General features: G+C 40.2%; 2 protein-coding genes across 11 annotated transcripts in view; one reads left to right on the forward strand and one right to left on the reverse strand.

Annotated features, from left to right (window-relative positions):
- Positions 1 to 11,841, reverse strand: part of PFKM (phosphofructokinase, muscle) — a 45,976-nt gene extending 34,135 nt beyond the window's left edge. For all 3 annotated transcript variants that reach the window (XR_015253649.1, XM_086713543.1, XM_025930215.2), the window contains exons 1-2: positions 11,751 to 11,841; positions 10,977 to 11,099 (exon numbers count right to left, since the gene is read on the reverse strand). Coding sequence is in view for 2 of the 3 variants with exons in the window: in XM_086713543.1 (XP_086569669.1) it covers positions 10,977 to 11,099; positions 11,751 to 11,832 (205 nt within the window). In the remaining variant the exon portion in view is untranslated. The remainder of the gene's footprint in view (positions 1 to 10,976; positions 11,100 to 11,750) is intronic.
- Positions 11,842 to 12,735: 894 nt separating this feature from the next.
- The window catches only part of SENP1 (SUMO specific peptidase 1), a 55,212-nt gene continuing 46,551 nt past the window's right edge, over positions 12,736 to 21,396 (forward strand). The window contains exons 1-5 of one of the 8 annotated variants that reach the window (XM_086713547.1): positions 12,736 to 13,162; positions 16,896 to 16,943; positions 18,392 to 18,522; positions 20,232 to 20,316; positions 21,169 to 21,210. In XM_086713547.1, coding sequence (XP_086569673.1) covers positions 12,949 to 13,162; positions 16,896 to 16,943; positions 18,392 to 18,522; positions 20,232 to 20,316; positions 21,169 to 21,210 — 520 coding nt within the window. In that variant the 5' untranslated portion in view covers positions 12,736 to 12,948. Of the gene's footprint in view, positions 13,163 to 13,187; positions 13,798 to 16,895; positions 16,944 to 18,151; positions 18,254 to 18,391; positions 18,523 to 20,231; positions 20,317 to 21,168; positions 21,211 to 21,396 lie in introns of those variants that run through there. The other 7 variants (XM_025930479.2, XM_086713548.1, XM_086713550.1 and 4 more) reach the window with 7 other exon arrangements.

Here is a 21,396-nt window from a genome sequence, read left to right on the forward strand (position 1 = left end):
TCTGTTGTAGTTGTACCACAGTCATTGGGTATTCTGTTATATGTTCTTCAGTCTTCATTCTCTCTCTCTCTCTTTTTGGTTTTTGAGAATTGTACTGACATATCCTCTAGTTCAGAGACTCTCCTCAGCCATGTTTAGTTTACTAATACAAAAGGCATTCTTCATTTCTGTTATAGTGGTTTTTTTTTTTTTTTTTTAATTTCTGGCATTTGGGAGGGGGTGCTTTTTCTTAGGATTTCCATCTGTCTGCTTACATTGCTTCTCTGTTTTGCATGCTATTTTATTCATTACAGTCCTTAGTACATTAGTCATAGGTGTTTAAAATTCCTAGTCTGCTAATGCCAACATCCCTGCCATGTTTGGTTTTGATGTTTGCTCTGTCTTTTCAAATTGTGTTTTTTGCCTTTTTATATGCCTGTAATTTTTTCTTGATAGCCAGACATGATGTAATGGGTAAAAAGAAGTGCTGTAAATAGGCCTTTAGTCATGTGGTGGTAAGATGTGGTGAGGAAAGGAAGCATTCTATAGTCTTATGATTACATTTCAGCTTATGCCTCTAGACTGTGAACTTCACAAGCATTTCTCAGGTTTTTCTCCCTTTAGGTGGGACAGGATGGCTAGAATGGGCTAGAGTTGGGTATTTCTCCTCCTCAGGTCAGTTAGGCCCTGGTTAACTAGTTTCCTCTGAAGGCGGGGCTTGTTAACAGGAAAAGAATGCTCTCATGTATTTCAAATGTTTCCTTTTCTCCTCACCCTGTTGGAAGTTCCAGGGGATTTTTCTGATATTGCTGTGAGAATCTAATTGAGCTCCTGAAAGTAAATCTCACAGTATTATGGGGACTCCCTTTGACTCGGTCCCCCTGTAGTTTTTAACTCTCGGAATTCTACACTGAGCCTCCAACAACTTGTTACCTCATCACTGGTTCCGAGAAGACATCCGCTCATGGGTCTCTGCTCTAGGAACCTGTGATTAACTCTACTTGCCTATCTGTCTCTCCAACTTTGGGGCTAGCAGTTTCTTATGAATCCAAGAAGAACTGTTAATATTTCAGTCTTTTTACTTTTACTTATTACTTATTGATGTGGTGATGACTTCCAAGCTACTTACATGAGGAATGAGAAGTTGGAATTCCAAAGCCCAAATTATATACTTTAAGTAGGTGAATTTTACGATATGTGGACTATATCTCAATAAAGATGTCAAAGTTTTGGGAAAGGAAAAGCTGGAAAAGTTCCCCCTACATTCTGGAGTTTCTAACTTTAACATAAAGATTGAAATTTGAGAAGAAATCCATTCCTGCCTCCTTCTACCAAATACCAACTCTTTATTTATTTGTTTGCTTGGTTTTTAACTGTTTATTTGTTTTGGGGGGAGAGACAGAGAGACAGAGAATAAGCAGCAGAGAGGCAGAGAGAGAAGGAGACACATAATCCGAAGCAGGCTCCAGGCTCTGAGCTGTCAGGACAGAATCTAATGCAGGGCTCAAGCTCATGAACCATGAGATGATGACCTGAGCCAAAGTCAGACGCTCAACTGACTGAGCCACCTAGGCACCTCTCAACTCTTTTTTTAAAAAAATATTTTATTATTAGGGGTGCCTGGGTGGCTCAGTCGGTTCAGCGTCTGACGTCGGCTCAGGTCATGATCTCGTGGTCTGTGAGTTTGAGCCCCGCTTCGGGCTCTGTGCTGACAGCTCAGAGCCTGGAGCCTGCTTCAGATTCTGTGTCTCCCTCTCTCTCTGCCCCTCCCCCTCTCATGCTCTGTCTTTCTCTCTGTCAAAAATAAACATTAAAAAAATAATAATAAAAAAACTTTATTTTTAAGTAATTTCTATATCCAATGTGGGGCTCAAACTTACAACCCCAAGATCAAGAGTCACATGCTCTACCAACTGAGCCAGCCAAGTGCCCCTACCCAAAACCAACTCTTAAGTCTTCATTGAAAGTGTTAATGACTTACTGTATTAATTAGTCTACTTTAAGTAGGTAAAAGCAAGGAAATGTCACTGTTACTTATAGTCTTATCCCAAGACACTTGATCCTTTAGACTCCTTTTTCTGTCCAGGGATCAATCATGCCCAGGAGTTTCTGGAAAACTATGTAAGCACAAATCAAGGAAATACTATCTCAAAAGGCACGTAGGGAACTTTCAAGTCAGTTGGGGGTGGGAGTGCCAGAACAGAAGCATTTTCTCAGAAGTACTTAGGCCTTGCTTATGGTCATCTTAGTGCAATCTCCAAACTTGAAGATGTTATTTTCTGAGAATTATGCTAGTAAAAACCAACACAAAATAGAGACAGCTGATGGGAAAAATACATCATATTGAGAAATAGCTATAAATGTCTTCCACTTTTTAAAATGACTTTAATTAATTAATTAATTAATTAATTAATAGTGTGTGCAAGCAGAGGAGGGGCATAGAGAGAGGGCAAGAGAGAATCCCAAGCAGGCTCCACACTGTCAGCTCAGAGCCAGAATCAAGAGCCATCCAGGTGCCCCTATATAAATGTCTTCCTAATAAGAATCTTGAGAAATCCCTATTCATTATTAATTCATACATTCAACAAACATTTATTGAGGACTCATTATATGCTAGACACTGTGCCAGGTAATGAGTTATAATAAACTCTTACGAGTTTAAATCTGGAGGGACTATCAAAGGTTCACAGGAAGTTTACATTTCACTGGACCTGGGATACAATTAAAGAAATAAATAACCCAACTAATAATTATAATGTATCAAATTCTTATGACATGAATATATTAGTTGAGGGTAAATGAATTAAGAGAAAATAGAACCTGGATAGTAAGAATTTGGCACTGTTTATTTGTACTGTTCCTGAGTAAAACACTAAGGGATACAAATATTCCAGCATTAGAGAGATGGATGAGATAATGAAACAGTGATTAGCTCTTTAAAAATAGATTTTCTTATCAGGAGACTATAGATGCTGGAGAGGATGTGGAGAAACGGGAACCCTCTTGCACTGTTGGTGGGAATGCAAATTGGTGCAGCCACTCTGGAAAACAGTGTGGAGGTTCCTCAAAAAAATAGACCTACCCTATGACCCAGCAATAGCACTGCTAGGAATTTACCCAAGGGATACAGGAGTACTGATGCATAGGGGCACTTGTACCCCAATGTTTATAGCAGCACTCTCAACAATAGCCAAATTATGGAAAGAGCCTAAATGTCCATCAAGTGATGAATGGATAAAGAAATTGTGGTTTATATACACAATGGAGTACTACATGGCAATGAGAAAGAATGAAATATGGCCCTTTGTAGCAACATGGATGGAACTGGAGAGTGTGATGCTAAGTGAAATAAGCCATACAGAGAAAGACAGATACCATATGTTTTCACTCTTATGTGGATCCTGAGAAACTTAACAGAAACCCATGGGGGAGGGGAAGGAAAAAAAAAAAGAGGTTAGAGTGGGAGAGAGCCAAAGCATAAGAGACTCTTAAAAACTGAGAACAAACTGAGGGTTGATGGGGGGTGTGGGGGGGGGGGTGGGTGATGGGTATTGAGGAGGGCACCTTTTGGCATGAGCACTGGGTGTTGTATGGAAACCAATTGGACAATAAATTTCATATATTGGAAAAATAAAAATAAAATAAAATAAATAAAAATAGATTTTCTTTAATTTTAATCCTAAATTCCAAGACCATATGTTTCACTTTTACCTACTTTTCTGTTTATCAACCAACTTTTAAATTTCAAATATAGTTCCTAAGGAATGTGAACAACTTGTAAAGGGTATTTTAGCTGGCTATGGTTGATTTATCTTACATATCAAAATTTGGATACATAATTTTATGGTAGATTGATGATGGGAGAGAATTTTGAGATCTGGGCAGTTGTAGGAAATATGACATATGTCCAACCCTCATCCCTCTAATGGGGGAGGCTGAGAAGCATCCCTCAGAACAGGTACATGAAGCCTACAGGTAAGCACAGTATGGTGGCTAAGGAAGAGGGGGTTGAGGAAGAGGTCTAAACATTGCCATACAAACTAGGGTGCCTAAGAAAAGTGTCAGGAGTAAATTGCACAGCTTATTAGAGTTTAGGACCAGGAATTACAAGAGCAAAGCAGCAAGTTAGATAGACAAAAAAAGAGATGAGACCAACAAATTCTCCAGGCAAACAAACTAAGCCAGCAGCTGAATTTGAACTCATTCCAAGATTACTTTCATTGCTGGTGTGGTTTAATGGGGCTGAAAAAGGATACCCTGGACACTTCCTCTAAAGGAGAAAGGTGAAATGTCCTCGGTTTGCACTGGGGCCCTCTGATAGGCTTCTCAAGGGGGCCTATGCCTGTTCTAATGATTTAGGTAACTAGGGGGCTGGTGGAAATCTAGAACTTTGTCCAACTATAATCAGCTTTATTCAGTTGTTGCGGTTGGTAGCTAAAATTTAGAATTTAGAGGACTTGGCAGACAATGATGGGACAAAAAAAGGACTGAACCCAAAAGAAGGCCAGCTGGACTGAGAAGCCCATGTGGTTAAAATCCACTATTTCTTCTTTCTTGTACTATCTGGTGGTGGTCTTCCTGTTTTCAGCATGTCAGGAAAAACTAATATGCACATAGAAATGCCAAATGATATCTCACCTCATATGTCATGCCTTGGTAACAAACAATGAAAGGCATATTCTTTATATTAAACAGGAAGAACAGGAAGGTATTTAGAAGGTCCTCTTGGACTTCACAGAACTCTCCAGATACCAGTTAGCTACTGAGATGTTGGCATGAAGTCTAGGCAGAGAGTAGGTGCAAAAATTATAGTTATTATAAAAGAAGGCATTCTGGAGGAGAGAAGTGTCCAAAGATGTTTAAAGACAATTCTGCAACACCTAGATAGGTGCTTTGCTCTGCTTTATTTTCCTTCAAAGCACTTATCACTACTTGATCTATTTGTTTATTATCTGTTTTCCTCACTAGAATGTAAGCTCCATGAGGACAGATCTTTTTTTTTTTTTTTCCATCCTGGATCCCCTTGAGTCTAGAACAGTGCCTACCATGTAATAGGTGCTCAGTATTTGCTGACTGAATGTGTGAAACCTAGAGTAATGCTATTTCCTATTCTTCTGGGTTAGAGTCATATCTGGACAACTGCCATACCTACTTCTCATTCCCGAATGTCCTGGTACACCATTACTAGCATCCTGAGCTAGTAGGGCACTTCAGTATACCAGCTGAAGTATTCTAAAGTATGTGGTTCATATGCCCTGACCATTAGCTCTGCTAAGTAGTGGGTAGGTAAATGAAGATATAGAAAGCTTTGGACATTACCCTCCAAACCAGTATAAAGCTAGACATTATTACCAGAAAGTTGAGTAGATCATGAAGACAGAACATCTCTTTGACAATGATTACCTAACACTGGCACAGATTGGGGGGGGGGGCAATAAAGAGGATGATGTATGCCATACTCATGAGCCCATTCATTACCACAAGGATGGTGTCATGACTATGGAATGGGTACAGATCTACATTTAGACCACTGTGATGAGATGATGAAGATGATGTTAAGGATGCTAGTAATGGTGTACCAGGACATTTGGGAAAGAGAAGTAGGTATGGTAGTTGTCCAGGAATGACTCTAACCCAGAAGAATAGGAAACAGCATTACTCTAGGTTTCACATATTCAGTCAGCAAATACTGAGCACCTATTACATGGTAGGCACTGTTCTAGACTCAAGGGGATCCAGGATGGAGAAAAAAAAAAAGATCTGTCCTCATGGAGCTTACATTCTAGTGAGGAAAACAGATAATAAACAAATTAATCAAGTAGTGATAAGTGCTTTGAAGAAAAATAAAGCAGAGCAAAGAAGCAGAGTGACAGGGGCACCTGGGTGGCTCTGTCAGTTAAGCGTCTGACTCTTGGTTTTGGCTCAGGTCATGATCTCGTGGTTTGTGAGTTCGAGCCCTGTGTTGGGCTCTGTGCTGGCAATGTGGAGCCTGCTTGGGATTCTCTCTCTCTCTGTCTCCCTCTCTGCCAATTCCCTGCTGTACACCTGCTCCCTCTTAAATAAGTAAACTTAAAAAAAAAAAAAAAAGCAGAGTGACAGAGGTGCTATCTTAAATAGGGTGGACTGGAAAAACCTTGCTGAGATGACATTCTAGGAAGAGGTTTGAACATACAAGAAAGAAAACCATGCTACCTTTAGGTAACAGCTTTCAGATAGGGAGAATAGCAAATGCAAAGGTTCTAAAGCAGGAATAAGGTAGGAGTGTCATACCAGAGGATCACTAAGATTTCCTTTGGACTTGACTCAGAATTGGAAATGGGCTACAATGATGTGGTGGGTTGATGTTGTGAAATACATGCAGCAATTGGGTATGAGCCTCTCTCTGAGTTGGAACATCTATCTGGTCCTCTCACTCCTACAAAACTCCTAGATCTCATCTAGTAATTATCTGTTTCCTTCCACCAGAATGGAAAACTCCTTAAGGAGAGACCCTGGGCATAGACAGTAAACCACTGTCTGCACTGGAGAGTCATCTTTGGCTCTGGCTGGGAGAGGATGACTCCTGGAGACAGAGCAGCCGCCACCAGCCACTGATACTAATGTTTCTGATGTAGGGCACTGGTTTTAAGACAATGCCAGTCTAGCAGATTCAGCATCATCTGGATATTTGTCAGAAATGCAAATTCTTGGGTCTGACCTGGAACCTACTGAATCCAAAACTCTAGGGGTGGGGTCTCAGCAATGTGGTTTAACAAACCCTCCAGGTATTCTGATGCACGATAAAGTTTGAGAACAATTGTTCCAAGTTGTGGAGGTCTGAGAACACCATCACTTGAAAAATGAACTTGCATGCCAAAAAGGCTTGAATAGGTCCTATGAAGTCATTTTCACCAATTACTATCAAATTCTTGGGAAAGCTAGCTCAGGAAAGAAGTCACAGGTGTCCAGATGACCTCTACTATAGGCTGAAGGCACTAACTTCAAGCCTTAATTAAGGCAGAGGAAAATAAACTCTTCAGCTAAGATATGTAGCCTCAAGCTTAGACCAGATAAACTTTTTCTTTCCTTAAAGAGGTAAGCTTTGAGGGGGGGGGGTGGGTATCAGAACAGAGAAGACAAATAATAATTACATAAGACAATCCTGGGAGTCTTCCACTTCAGATCTACTAATACCTCATCAAGCATGTGAAAGGGTTAGATGTCTTAGTAAGCACTATATTCCAAGGAATATATATTTAGTTCTTAAATCTATTTATCTGGGTTGACTTGAGAGGCAGTTTGATAGGGGACCACCCAGAGTAGGGTGGCCTAAGAGGATGCATGAGATTTTTCTCTATTAATCAATAAAAGATGGGGGGAAAAAGTGTTCCACAGGTCTAATGGTATCCTTGCATATTTGACTGAAAGAAGAGAATTTGTAAGGCTATTTTCTTACTCAATGATCTTCCCAATTCAGTTTACATTTGAAGAGCCCTGAGAGTTTCAGCTTCATGAAAACTTAAGTTCTCTGCAGCTAGTCCTAGAAGGTTGGGATCAGGAGATCAATGTTGAATGGCAACTAGTTGAGACTAAGATGATCTTTATAGAGGCAGAACCCCCACTGATTTTCCTTCAACAAGGGTACAGGTTCTTGGACCACTTATAACATGGCATCCGTATATGGAGAATCTTGTGTCTGATGCAGAAAACAGTATAACCTGCTTGGAAGAAACTTTGGCTATGGTGACATCTTTACGTATCAGTTGCATTCACAGTGTTGGAGAAACTTTGCATCCTGGTCTGCATAAACCAGGGCGTGAGCAGGTTTGATGGTCTCACTGTTAAAAGAACAGAATGGTGGGGGGAACTTCGGCAATGCTGGTGACAGATAGCCTAACTGAAGTGAGGAATCTGGTAGTAAGGTCTTACCCTTCCAAGGAGAAGTGGTAACACAGGGGCAGATGGGTGTCTGGTATGCTCCCTCATTTGCAGCCCAATATGTAGTCATCTCAGGAGTCACAGGTTACTAAGGCCGGCTGTCCATCAGTGAACAGGAGTGGTATATGCAGAGGAGAGGCTCTAGGTCTAGTGGGCAGCTGGATCCGCTGGACCAGAGTCTGGCCCACAAAGCTACCTGCTGCCCATGAGCCATTCTGCTGGAGATGATGGTCTTACACTCTCGGCTCCCCGGGAATTCTAACCACCATTCTTTGCAAAGGTTAGGGCCTAGGTGACTCACTCTTTTGCTGTGCCCCAGTGTGGGAACCAATGGCTTCCCTATGTTAGGAACTGACCCTCTAAAGGCCAGAAACACACACACACACACACACACACACAGCCTGCCTCATCATAGTACAGGCAGAGCTGTCTATTCTAATGTGCAGGGATTTGGAGAAAATAGTAACTGCAGCTGCTTCCCTGCCAAGTGTGAGATTAGAAACAAAATGTGTTCCATTTTTCTTCAGGATTAGAGCTCACCATGTCCACATATAGCTTCACTTGGGGCAAGAAGCTGACCATCCTAGAAGAAGTCCCTATGCATTCTTCAGGCTGGCAGCAGCAGCAGCAGCTGAGGGACGCCAGGCCAGGTTTTGGGGGTGTTTTGGCATCAGTAGCTCTGGGCTCACCTCTGCCAACCATGCTATTTGATGGCATGATTTCCTCACTCATGCCCTACTTGAGGAATGGAGCAAGGCAGTGACATTTCCCATCCCACCAGATCAGGTGACCACTCTTGCCCCCTCCAATTCATTCTTCAACCCAGGGGCCAGACCTGTCACTCTTCAGTGATTTGACCTAGAAGGCATAGCATGATTTGGCTCTTATACTATCCTTATAGTTCACTCTCCAGCTACTCTTCCCTCACCCAAGTCTTCTCTATTCCTCTAATGAGCCAAATTCCTTCTCAACTCAGATTCTACTGTCCTCTTTCCCAAAAAGCTTTTCTACCCCCTCTTCCTGGCTAAGTCACACTCATCTTTCAGGACTTCCTTAGAAAAGGTGTTTCCAACCTCTCAGGCCAGGTTAGGTACCCTGTTTTTACATTCTAATTATGTGATATTATTGTTTTCCATGGTACTAGGACCATTCGAATAATCCCACTGTGTGTGATTATGTGATTACTTCTTACTCCCACAAGACTAAAACTTCATGCAAGTAGGCAATGTACTTGTTTTGTTTGCTGCTTTATTCCCAGTGCCAACTATAGTGCCGGACATAGTATGCGCTCGACCTATTTTCTTGGAAGGAATAAAAAGAAGGAGGGAAGTAGAGAAGGAGGAAGAAAAGGAGGAAGGGAAGAAGGAAGGAAGGAAACAAAGGGAAGCAGGCAGGGAGAGAGGCAGATAAGGAGGAACAGAGGTCCCAATATTGATTCTTCATCTCTAGTGGGAAAGCTGGAAGGATTCACTGTAGCTCTTACCTGGGGTCTCAGTGCTTAAAGACAGAAGTTAACATCAGAATTTTTTTCCATGGGATAATGCTGAGTTCAAACCACAGAAGCAGGTCCAAATGAGTCATCAGAGCTAAGGGGGTCTGAAGTGAGTATTAGGTATAGAGCAAAATGAGAATGAGAAAAGCAGGGAAGATAAAGGAATAAGAAATAATCTATACAAATTCAAGGAACTGTAGGACAAGGCCACCAGCTGGGCTTATTTCTTATACCTAACAGCTGTTTATGGATGGGCAAAGCAAGTCTGATTAAAGGGACACAGACCCCACATCGTTGTCATATATAGATACATATTACTCCAAAGTCATCATAAGTTGATATTCTTGTGTATAAACCATTTTCTTGTGAGTATGGTTAACTCTAGGTTCACTTATGAGACTGAATTAAGCTATAGTTTATGCATTTCAAAGCTTAGGACTGGCTCTTGGACCATAGTGCCCTGCCTACATGGTGCCCTGCTAGAGTTCAGTGAAGCTCTGCCTAAGCAGTCAGTTGGTCCCTCCCTTCCCTACATCTCTGTGGCATCCTCTTTTGAAATTCAACATTTTGAACCAAAGGTATCCAGCCCTTCACTTACTTACTTCACTTACTCACTCGCTCATTTCAAACCAAAGGTATCAAGCACTTCACTTACTCACTTACTCAAAACTATCAAGCTCTTCACTTAACTCCCTTCTTGATCAGAGGCTCCTGGGGGAAAGGGAAAATGCTAGTTTATGTTCACAGCTATTGAGCCCAGAATAATGACTTTGAATAGTAACTGCTCAAAAGATTATTGGATAAATGCTGCAATATATTTCACAGGTACTGAGAGTGATTATTCCAATGAATTTAAGTTCTTGAGGAAGATCACTTTAGACTTGAATTTCTCCCTGAAATATAAGGAGTTGGACTAAATAATCTGGACTAAATAATCTGTCAAACTGTAAACTATTAGAAAAATGACAAGGTTATGTCTTATATGTATAATTTGTACAATGTCTCTATCATTTCTAGTCTATTTTGGGGCACATGTGGGAATGCAATGTTTGCAGTGAACTGACTCCAATATAGATGTATTTCATTTGAGAGGAAACCTAGGGATGTGTTTCCAATGTTTCATATAAATTGTGAGTTAAACACTATTTAAAATATACAACAGAAATTTGTTACTAAATGGATTCCTAAGGTGAGTAGTTTTTACAATATTTGGAATCACTTTGCAATATAATAACTCCTTTATATAATCCATTGAGTTTCACATTTTTACATATCCAGGTTGCTAATAATAGTATAACTAGATTAGTGCCTTACAGTTATGAGCCAGTTGAATTACTATTGACTAAATTAAGGTGTTCTTCATAGAGAGAACTGTCCCTCTTTCTAGTTTCCCAGATGATCTCCTACTTTCTCTATGTCCCCTCCACCACACACACACACACACACACACACACACATTTATCCCTTGTGTCTTAATTCATATTTCAAATTTGGTAGTTGTATCCTAATTTATAATGTATGCATAAACTTCATTTTCCAACACTCCTTTCCACCTCTCCCCACCCCCTTGTTTAACTACATGCCTCACCAGTTTTCAAAATAGGTATGCCTTCCACAGTGTCTGGACCATCCGTAGCATGTAGATACTTCATGTTGTCTATCTCAGGTGGTGGCTTTTGTATGAGCATGCTGGAAGCTGAAGCTTCTGTCCCTGAAAAGCAGTATCTCTAGGTTACTTGAGGTTATCCTCAAGGTGGGATTCAGGGAAGGAAGTGCTACTTATTCTCCTTCATTTTCTCTGTAACTCTCAGCTGTCCAGGGCCTTTTTTCCATAATTCAGTGAAAAATTAGAGAAGTGATGACTTTTCTCAATATTATCTTACCTTAAAAAGGTTCTACTCCTTTGACATAAATGAGAGAAAAGCAGAACATATCTCTAGATACTTTGAGACTGAGATGTAATAGAAAGCCATTTTTCTTTGGGACTCTATCTTATAGGTTTTAGAGTATCAATGACAATTGTAACCAGGACTCCCACAGATGAGCCCAGAAAAGTTAAAATAATTCACAAAGGACAGAGAAATCAACTACCAGGTGATGTGCTATAAATTTTGTTCTTCCTTAACTCCCAAGTCCTCCTTACCTGCCTGGGCCTATTTCCACATATGAGACGAAAATCTCAGCTGATACTTGTGCAAGGAAGAGACATGACTCAGTGACAAATATTTTATGATAGTGGGGATGGAATAAAGTCAGTTGACCCCTAAAGCCTACATTTAGACTAGTAAGTTTTACATCCTGTATCGAAATTCCTGCAAGAGAACCCATTTGTCACTGGTGTATAATCAGGAGACAATGGTACCTGTGCTCTGAGGAGTCCTGACTAACCCGCGAGATTGAATCACACACATGAAAAATTTCAGATGAAATTCCTCCTTATGCATCGCTGTCTCCTAGAAATAGAGACGGAGTTTAAGCCATATGAACAGATCTATGGAATGATTTAAGATGGACAAAACTGATACGGATCAGGTATGCCCAATACTACATGACAATATGTAGTATCAGCATGTGACGTGATGCAAATAATCTACTTTTATGTATTTGACAGGGCAAGATCTCCTGAATTCAGCAAGCATCTCCTTTTTTCCAGAGTAGGTAAGAGGCTGGGGCCTACAGAGACTCCCGTTCTTTTAATAAAGTCTGAGCTCAGACTTCTGAGGTCTAGAGGGTCTACTCGGAAGCATTTCTCCAAGACTTCTAGACAGGGCCTGAGTCCAGAGGCCAAGTTGAAGGACTTTGTAAAAAGTCTGAATGAATAAACGTATTTCTTCCATTTTTTTTTTTTTTTTTTTTTTAAGTAGAGCACAGATTGTATGTTAATCCATTCAGTCACAGGAGCAACACCAGGGCCATTTAGTTCTTCAGAGGGCAGACTCCTGGATCCTTTTCTATTTTTACTCGGAAAAGTAGGTCTTTGGTGGACCGCCAATAGCTTTCCTCACACCTCTCCCTATGTTTCAAACTCTTCCAGAGGTCTGTAAAGTGCCACAAGTTTCCAGAATCTAACTTAAACTAATCCCAAACGGTTTTTTTTTTCTTCTCCCGAATGGCCAATCAAGCATGATGTAGTGCAAAGACTACAGGCCTGCAAATTAAGAAACGTGTTTCCTAGTCCCAGATCTCCCATGCACTTTATAACTTTGGGAAATGACTTCACTTCCCTGAAACCGTTAGATTAAAATATTTCCTACAAGCACTAACGTTCCGTGATTCTCAATGAAACACGGTATAGAGCTCGAGTTAGCTCTCAGGTCCACATCCGTCAAAGTGGCCACAAGTTTCCTCCGATTGACGGCCACAGCAAAAAGCTGCCATGGAAACCTGAGCGAGAGCAAAAATCGCCAAGCGGAACCAGAAGACGGCGTGCAAGGGGATCGAGGGAACAGGAAAAAGCGAAGGACGACGGGCACACTAACAGTAATCCGAGAACTAGAACGGGAACGAGAAAAAAATCCCAAACTGAAAGGGGAACAGGGAAATTATGACTTCAGCCTTAGATGGTCCCCGGGCTTCTCAGGCCTGGACACACTGCGCAGGCGTCCCCCGAGTCCTCAACTCTGCTCTTTGACCTCCCGCCCCACCCCCGCCCCTCCACAGCCACCGGACGGCTCTTCCGGTGTTGTGGAGGCTGTTCCGGTTCGCGGCGGTTCCCGGGTTTTGCGTTCCGCGCCCGGCCGGAAACCCCTTCGCATAGCAGCCGGTTCCGGTTCGGTGAGTGGCGGCGGGAAGCTGGGGGAGGGGTGAGGATGGAGGGAGCCTGGGCCGGGAGGCAGTGCCGGTCCGGGCCCAGCGGCCTGGGTTGGGCTGGGCGGAAGCTGGGAGGGCTGTGGGGACGGCGCTTTTTCCTCTGCCCCGCCCCCTGGGACCACCTCCCCTCCCCCCGGCTATCCACCGGCCGGGATGTGGCCGGCGGCCGTTAGTTAGGCTTCCCGAGGCCGTTCCTTCAGGCCTCTTTCTCCCGGGCCGGCGAGAGGCCGTCTCCCTTGTCGTTACCACAGGCCCCATCTCGGCGCCCAGCCCTCCTGGGGGCAAAAAGGCCGGTTGGGATTTCGGGGCTTTCCCGCCCGAGCAGGGTCTTCTCTCACGGGAAAGCTGTTTTCACCGGGAAGCTCAGCTTTCTGTTACACCTGCTTCACCTCCCGCCTTCCTTGAGACCTGAGTGATATTTCTCGACTACTTCTGCGTCTCACGTAAACATTTCTCCAACTCTTTTACTCTGTGGTATCTCCCTGAGACGTGATATCGCTAGTGTGCCACCACCAGAAAGAAACGTCTGGACCCTCCTGCCCAGGTTATGAAAACCCCCTTAACTGCCACGGTTTGCTTACCTGGCTCATCGCCTCCTGGTAATTCCCTTGAACCGTCTCTTTCTTGGTGTGCCCTAACGTGGTCTCTCTGGGTATATGCCCGGCTTCTCTTCAGTTTGGTGATTTCTGTTTATCGGTGCCTTTGCAGTGTTTTCACTTATCTCTTTGGCAATAACTTACTCCTTTATCACTTTCAAGTCAGACTTGTTGAGGTCATTTCACTTCACGTTTGGTACACTTATTTGGGGGGGGTGCTTATAAAATTTATATAAAGCCTTATAGAGGCTACCACTTACTTTACTTCGCGTCTTTGTTCTAATTGGATATTCTGAATGGAGTAGATCACACCATCTCCTCAGTCTTTGTGGAGCTAGTTGGTGTCACGGGCTCCTGTTGAAAGGTAGATTACACAGAATTTGGAATTACAGTTACAGTGAAACCTTATGCATCTCTCTCTTAAGCATGATCCCTGAATCTTCTTCCAATTTAGAGATCCCTTTTTCCCCTTTAGTCCCAGTCTGGAAGCCTCATTTCATTTTTCTCTTGAGAAGTCTCTTTCATTCCCCCCCTTCCCCCCCATTCCAATTCATCCCGACTGCAGACATGGTCTTCATGTCACCCATCTGATGAGTTAAGTCTAGAGGGAGCAAATGGATTAAAAAACAGGTTCTGCCGCTTCAGGCCAAGGTGATGTAACTCGACTACTGCTTTGAAAGTCTTTTCTTTACCTGACTCCCACGCCTCCTACCAATTGCACTGGCTTTATTTTCTTGCTATGAGGATCTTTTTATGGATCTGTTCCCCCCCCCCCCCCCCCCCCGTTGACAGTGTTTCAGCAGCAGGGACCATGTCTTACTCATCTTTGTATTCCTAATACCTTGTATGTAATTGGTGCAGAGTAAATGTTTGTGTATGAAAAGAATTGAATACTCAGTGTTTTAAGGCGTTACAGTGTTGAGGTGTTAGAGTCTAACTGGGAGAGATGGCATGTGAAAATACGAGAAACACAAGCAAATACGTGGTGTATACTACGAACGGTACCATATACATATCCAGAGTTCAGACTAGAATGATTCACTTGGTCATTTCCATATTTCCATTCCCTTCTCATATCATAAATTATTCTAACCGCATTTGGTCCTGGATAAAGCTTCACCTCTCCTCAAGTAAATACTTTCTAGTAACTTCATTGTGGCTCTAGACATTCTCTTTTACAGTCACCTGTTTGCATGTAAGCTTATACATGTTTTGCCATACTTGTTACATTTTGTTACTGTAAGGACTTCGCCATCTTTTTTTTTCTTTCAAATTTCCTGTTGTTTTGTGTTCAGCTATTGACTTCACCTGAGTAGCTGTAATAGCTTATATTCTTTTAGTAAATTAAATGAACAATGTGTGAACTAGGAAATATTGTTTGAATACTTTTTTAAAAAGTTTATTTTTGAGAGAGAGAGAGAGCACATGAGCTGAAAAGGGACAGAGAGAGAGAGGGGGAGAGAGAGAATCTCAAGCAGGCTTTGCACTTTCAGCGTAGAGCCTCACAAACCGTGAGACCATGACCTGAGCCGAGATCAGGAGTCTGACACTTAACTGACTGAGCCATCCAGGCACCCCGGAAGACTTTTCTTAAAAGGCAAAAAAATCTTAGGGTTACAAGAGTTTGGTGGCATTAACGTTTCCAGAATCTTGGAGTAAGATATCCCTACTTCTAACATAAAGGCAAATGCCGAAGAGAAAGTAACATAAGCACACTGAAGAAGCTGGATGCATTTGTGTTACAATGTAAATGTGGGGCTTTAATTATTAATGTGGAACCCAGGGGATTCTGCTTTATTTAAAAAGGAAGAAGAGGAAAGAATACCTGGAAAATTTCCAGATAGAAGCCTTCTGTTACGTTGAGCATTTGGAAATATATTTGAAGCCTGAATATAAGGCTTAAATTCTTTGGGAACCCTCCCCAGCAAGACTGGGTAATCAGATGATTGCTCTGCTTAGTCTGTAGCTATGCCAAGAAAAGCTTAAGCAGGCTTCCTTTGTGCCTGCATTTCATTATTGTGACCATAAGGAATACCTGTTATCATCATCTAGCCCTTAGTAGATTGAAGCCCTGATATTGCTAAAGTTGATGAAGTTGATTGATAAGGTTGATGACAAACTAAAGTTGATGATATGCTCAATCTTTTTAAAATATGGTGGGGCGTCTGGGTGGCTCAGTTGGTTAAGCGACTGACTCTTGATTTCAGCTCAGGTCATCTCAGAGTCCTGAGATCGAGCCCTGCCTTGGGCTCTGTGCTGGGCATGGAGGCTGCTCTGGATTCTTTCTGTCTCCCTGCCCCTCTCCTGCTTTTGCATGCATGCATGTGGACTCTTTCTCAAAAAAATAAATAAACTTTAAAAATTTGGTAATGAGATTATGACGGTAATAAGTGTGACTGCTACCATCCCTAGTCTCCTCTTCAATCTGCCAAGAAGCTTGGGTGCCAAGGACATGTTTATTAACCTAGTTCCACGCAGTTAGGCTTCTAACTTTCTTTTTCTGGGAAAATTGGATACATCGGAGGAGAAAATTTCATGTAGGTAAAGGGGCTTTGGTTTGTAGCAGTTTAATTGATGGCAGAGAAAGTACTTTAGTACAATTGGGAAATATTCCTTGATTGTTCTTAGAGTGTCAGTAGCTTTATGTTTGGCCACTGAGTAAAACTTGTAGAAAAGAAGTCTAATAGGACCACCACAAGATCTATCACTTTTTAATTAAATGGTTTAGCATGAGGTAATAAAGGAACAGTTTGTGAAGAATTTCCAGGTTGTAATTTCAGTTCAGTCACTAACTTTATGACCATATATATACAAATCAATCTTTAAGGTTTGGCACTCCCAACTTGCTTCTTGCTGTAATGTTCTGTCATTCTGTGGGTAGTCTGTAATTGCTGTCTAATACAGCTCGGGTTCTGGAAATGTTTCAAATTGCCTCCGGTTAGTTTTAGTGTCTGTTTTCTCTTTCAAGTCATCTCTTCTTACCATTTTATATTTTCCTTTCCTAAGAACACAAATGTCACTTTGAATGGCTTCCTATTCTGTAATTGTATGAAAGAGGTGTTCCAGTATGTCACATTTCCGTTTTCTGTCTTCTTTTATAGAACTTTGTATCTTTGCTAAAGTCAGTGATGTGAAAAGACCTGACATGGGTAAGTCTAACTCTGAAGTAGTAATTGAGTCTTTTAGTTACTCTGATTAGTTAGGTTGGAATGAAAAAATGTTGTTGTTTTGTTTTGTTTTTAACATTTTCAGTATTTGCATCTTTGTGCTTAATAATAATCTTGAGAGATCTCAACTTAATTATGTAATACTGTAATACTAGACAATACTCTTGGTTGAGACATTGTTTATAGCATCATTTGGAACCATTTTCTCATTCATTGTATTGAAAAAGCCAAATACACACTAGCAAACATTTACTATGTGCCAGGCCCTATTCTGAGTACTTAAAATATATTAATTCATTTAATTTTTTACAACTGTCTTACAAGGGTGTTTAATATCAACAAGGAAAGTGAGACACAGAAGTTAAGAAACAACTATAACTGGCAGAGCCAGAATATAAATTCAGGCAGCCTGGTTTCAGAGTCCCGGTTCTTTTGTACTATGTTATACCACCATCTATGTGATAAATAATTTGATTAGGGTAAATTTTAAAATTTCACTTAGCTGGTAACATTGAGAATTCACTATGAATGCAACATTTTGCATTATTCATAGTTCTTCATGTCTAGAAAGGGGATCGATACAAGGTCAGGACTAGTAGCCAATTAGGAATAGGTTGAACAGTCTATACAGTTAGATCTTACACATCTTATAACATCTCATGTGCTCCTTTTAGATTCACATTAGTCTTCTCTCGTTTCTGTTTTTTCCTTTTGCTTAGTCTACTGTCTCTCTTACCTGGTCATTTGTTTCCCTTTTCTCTAATTGCTGATGTCAGTATAAGTCACTGAATTCTGTCACTCTCATTTGCTTCTATTCTCTTACATTAACAAAGGTCTCAAAGATGGTTATAAAGTAAGGTTCTGCCACAGTATTATAGTAATTGAGCTGGTATCTGTCAAGAGCCATATGTATACATTATACTTTTTGCAGAAAAGTCAGTTCAGGTGGATTCATTTTTAAGCACTTTTTGAGTTAGACAAAGGAAATAAACAGTTATGAACTGTTTTTGAATGTTTGTTTTTGAATGATGAGTTTTTTTCCCTGTGTGTGTGTGTTGTTTTTTTTTTTTTAAGTAGTTACTTCTTTTCTAGTTAAAACATTCAACATTTCTTTGGGGAAAATTTAATTTTTTAAAGAAACTTTGAATTAAATGTGGTTTTGTTTTTTTTTTTTTTAAATACTTGTACAGGTTTTGAACTGTTTGGCAGATGATCTCAGTCAATTCCAAATGAGCCAATTTCTGCACATGGGCCTCTTTTTGACAATGACATTTTGAGATTGCTGGCCAATGGTTAGTTATGAAAGAGGTTTTATTTGACTATAGAGCTGTTCTTTGGGAATCATTTTTATTAGGTGAAAAGATTTGTTCATAGGAAAGTAGTTATTGAAGAATTATATGACTTGAACTAATTTTGGATTCTTTTCGCAGATGATATTGCTGATAGGATGAGGATGGATGCTGGAGAAGTAACGTTAGTGAACCACAACTCCATATTCAAAACCCATCTCCTGGGACAAACAGGTTTTCCAGAGGACCAGCTTTCACTTTCTGACCATCAGGTTAGGAATAATTTTCTTCCCTTATTTAATGAATTATTTTGGTTTCAGTTTTCATCTAATGTAATTTAAATGCCATACTCAAAAGGACGAATGTATATATAAACTTCTTAGAATTGGTATTTCTGGTGTTCTGAATTTTGTTTGATATATTAAAGTTAAAACAAGAACCAGGCTATGTATGAGTTCTTTGAGAACTGTTTATTTTAGAAAACATTTTATTCCTATGCATATTATAATCACGAAAACACAGGTCAGTGTTCTTTTAAACTAGTGTCTTAAAATTGTTGGGATTAAATGGGTAATTTGTAAATATTCAGAGGCTCTGAGATTTCCCAGTGCTATAAAAAGTGTAGTTTCTCAAAGGACCAGCAACAACAGCATCCCTTGGGAGCTTGTTAGAAATACGGAATCTCAGGCTTCACCCCAGACCTCCTCAGTCAGAATCTACAGTTTTAAAACTTTTTATCTGATAAAGAGAAATACCATGTGATCCAGTAATTCCTCTACTGGGTATTTACCCAAAGAAAATGAAAACACTAAATTAAAAAGATGTATGCACCCCTGTGTTTATTGCAGCGTTATTTACAATAGCCAAAATATGGAAGCAACCTAAATGTCCATTGATAGATGAATGGTATGCATATACAAATGTAATATTATATAGCATTTAAAAAGGATGAGATCTTGCCATTTGTAATAGCATGGATAGACCTAGAGAATATTATGCTAAGTGAAATAAGACTGAGAAAGACAAATATGATTTAGCTCACGTGCGGAATCTAAAAAACAAAACAAATAAATGAATAAACAAATAACAGAATAAGATCTATAAATACAGAGAACAAACTGATGGTTGTAGAGAGGGGAGTGGAGCAAAATGGGTGACGGTGAGTGGGAGATAGAGGCTTCCAGTTATGGAATGAATAAGTCACAGAAATAAAAGGCACAGCGTAGGGAATATAGCGTGACAGATGGTAGCTAGATTTGTGGTGAGTATAGCATAACACATAGAAAAGTTGGATAATTGTGTACACCTGGAACTAAAATGAATACTTTTTTTTAAAAAGGAAAAAAATCTTCAGCTGGTTTATTTGCACATTAAGGTTTGAGTAATAAAGCAGTTTTTCTCAGTAGGAAAGCCATTACTAATATGGATGAGACAATTCTTTGCTGTGTGAATCTCTTCCAAGCATAGCAGAATGTTTAGCATTCTTGACACTTGGGCACTAAATACCTGTAGTATCTGCCCCCAATAATCATTTTTAATAATTTAACTGAATATATATCCACACATTTCCAGATTGGTACTGGGGTGCAGTACCCACCCCCGATTAAGAACTTCTGTATGAAGTTATCAAAAGATTCCAAACAGGTACATTTTGTCACCCCCTTTGATAAATGATACAGCTGGCTTGCAGAACAGGATATACCACATGCACGTTTACCTTCTAGTGAACATCCTTTGCATTAAGTTGTGTAACAGATACTTTGCCCATTTTTCCCCTTGAAGCCTCAGTAGTTCCATCAAACTGTTTATGTATTTTTCTTTCTTATTAGTATGTAGTTTATTTATAGTATATAAAAATACAATTATATTGAATTTTGAAATATGTCATAATCTTGTTTAATGGTACATTTTTCCTAGTATAAATTTTTATCCCATTTTATTGTAAAAATATGATTTACAAAAAATCTTTTGCTTTGTTTAGATATTACCTTCCAGGGAAGGAAATTTGGACCGATCTTATACATGTTCTACAAGAAGTGCAGCTTATAATCCAAATTATTATTCAGGTATGACGCATTGCTTGGAGTCAAGGCATTTATACCATTCAGATTTCTTCCTAGCAAATTGTTTGTGTTTACTATCTCAAAGTGAAAACATTGTCAAGAGCAAAATTGTATTTTCTCCCATAAAACATCACTGTGTGTGTGAATGGGGAAGGAGCATTGCTATAATACTTTACTGACTTAGTCTCAAACCACATATTTTTAATGGAAAAGTTTTTTTTTTTTAATCCATTTCCTTACTTGTTCATTATGTCATTGTGAAAAGCAGTACAGCTTTGGTTTTGGCTTTTTTTTTTTTTAAATATGCATATATGATGTAAAGGATATTTGTTTTGGATGGATTTAAAGCACAGAGCTAGCCTATTTATTTTGCTTGAAATCATGAATCCTAAAAAATTATTTCTACACAAGCTTGTCCCTCCATCAGGGCAGGAAATGTTAACTATATGTTTCTGTCTAGCACCTGCCACAGCCATGCTTGCATATTCAAGGGCTTGCCTATTCAGCTTGTGATCCATGACAGAAGTCCGCATTCTCTAGGCTATTCCTAGTCCTTGGCCTGCCTGACTTTCCATCTGCCCCCTTCCTAAGGTTAGGACTTACAGTTATCTTCTGGCTCTGTCTTGGGGAAACTAAGAGGTTTTTGTTGGTTAGCTTCCTGGCACTACAACCCAGGAAGATGATGGTGGTCTTCCCATGTCTTTTCACTACTAATTCTTCAATCTCCTCACCTTACTGCAAATATGGGAATACTAGTAATACCATTGAACCTGCCCTAATGGGATTTTTATAAGGATAAATTGAGATTATAAATATGAAATGCAAATAATAATTATTGTTATTTGGCTTCCTCAGGATTCTTTGTCAGCAAGATGAGATCTCCTCCCCTAAAAAGACGTTAGTATGATGATCTTTTAGATTTATATTATATTTAAATGTCATTTAGGTGGGTGGTACTTTACCCTGGGCTCTGGATTTCCTCTCCTGGTATGGGAAATGGTCTCCACATAGGGTGTGCATAATTTGTATGGAAAAATCAGTTAACTGGCTCAGAAAGTAACTCTGCCATCATTATTATTGGAA

This window comes from Puma concolor, chromosome B4 (assembly GCF_028749965.1).
Source record: "Puma concolor isolate L17-30 chromosome B4, mPumCon1.1.hap2, whole genome shotgun sequence".
Taxonomy (NCBI): Eukaryota; Metazoa; Chordata; class Mammalia; order Carnivora; family Felidae; genus Puma; species Puma concolor.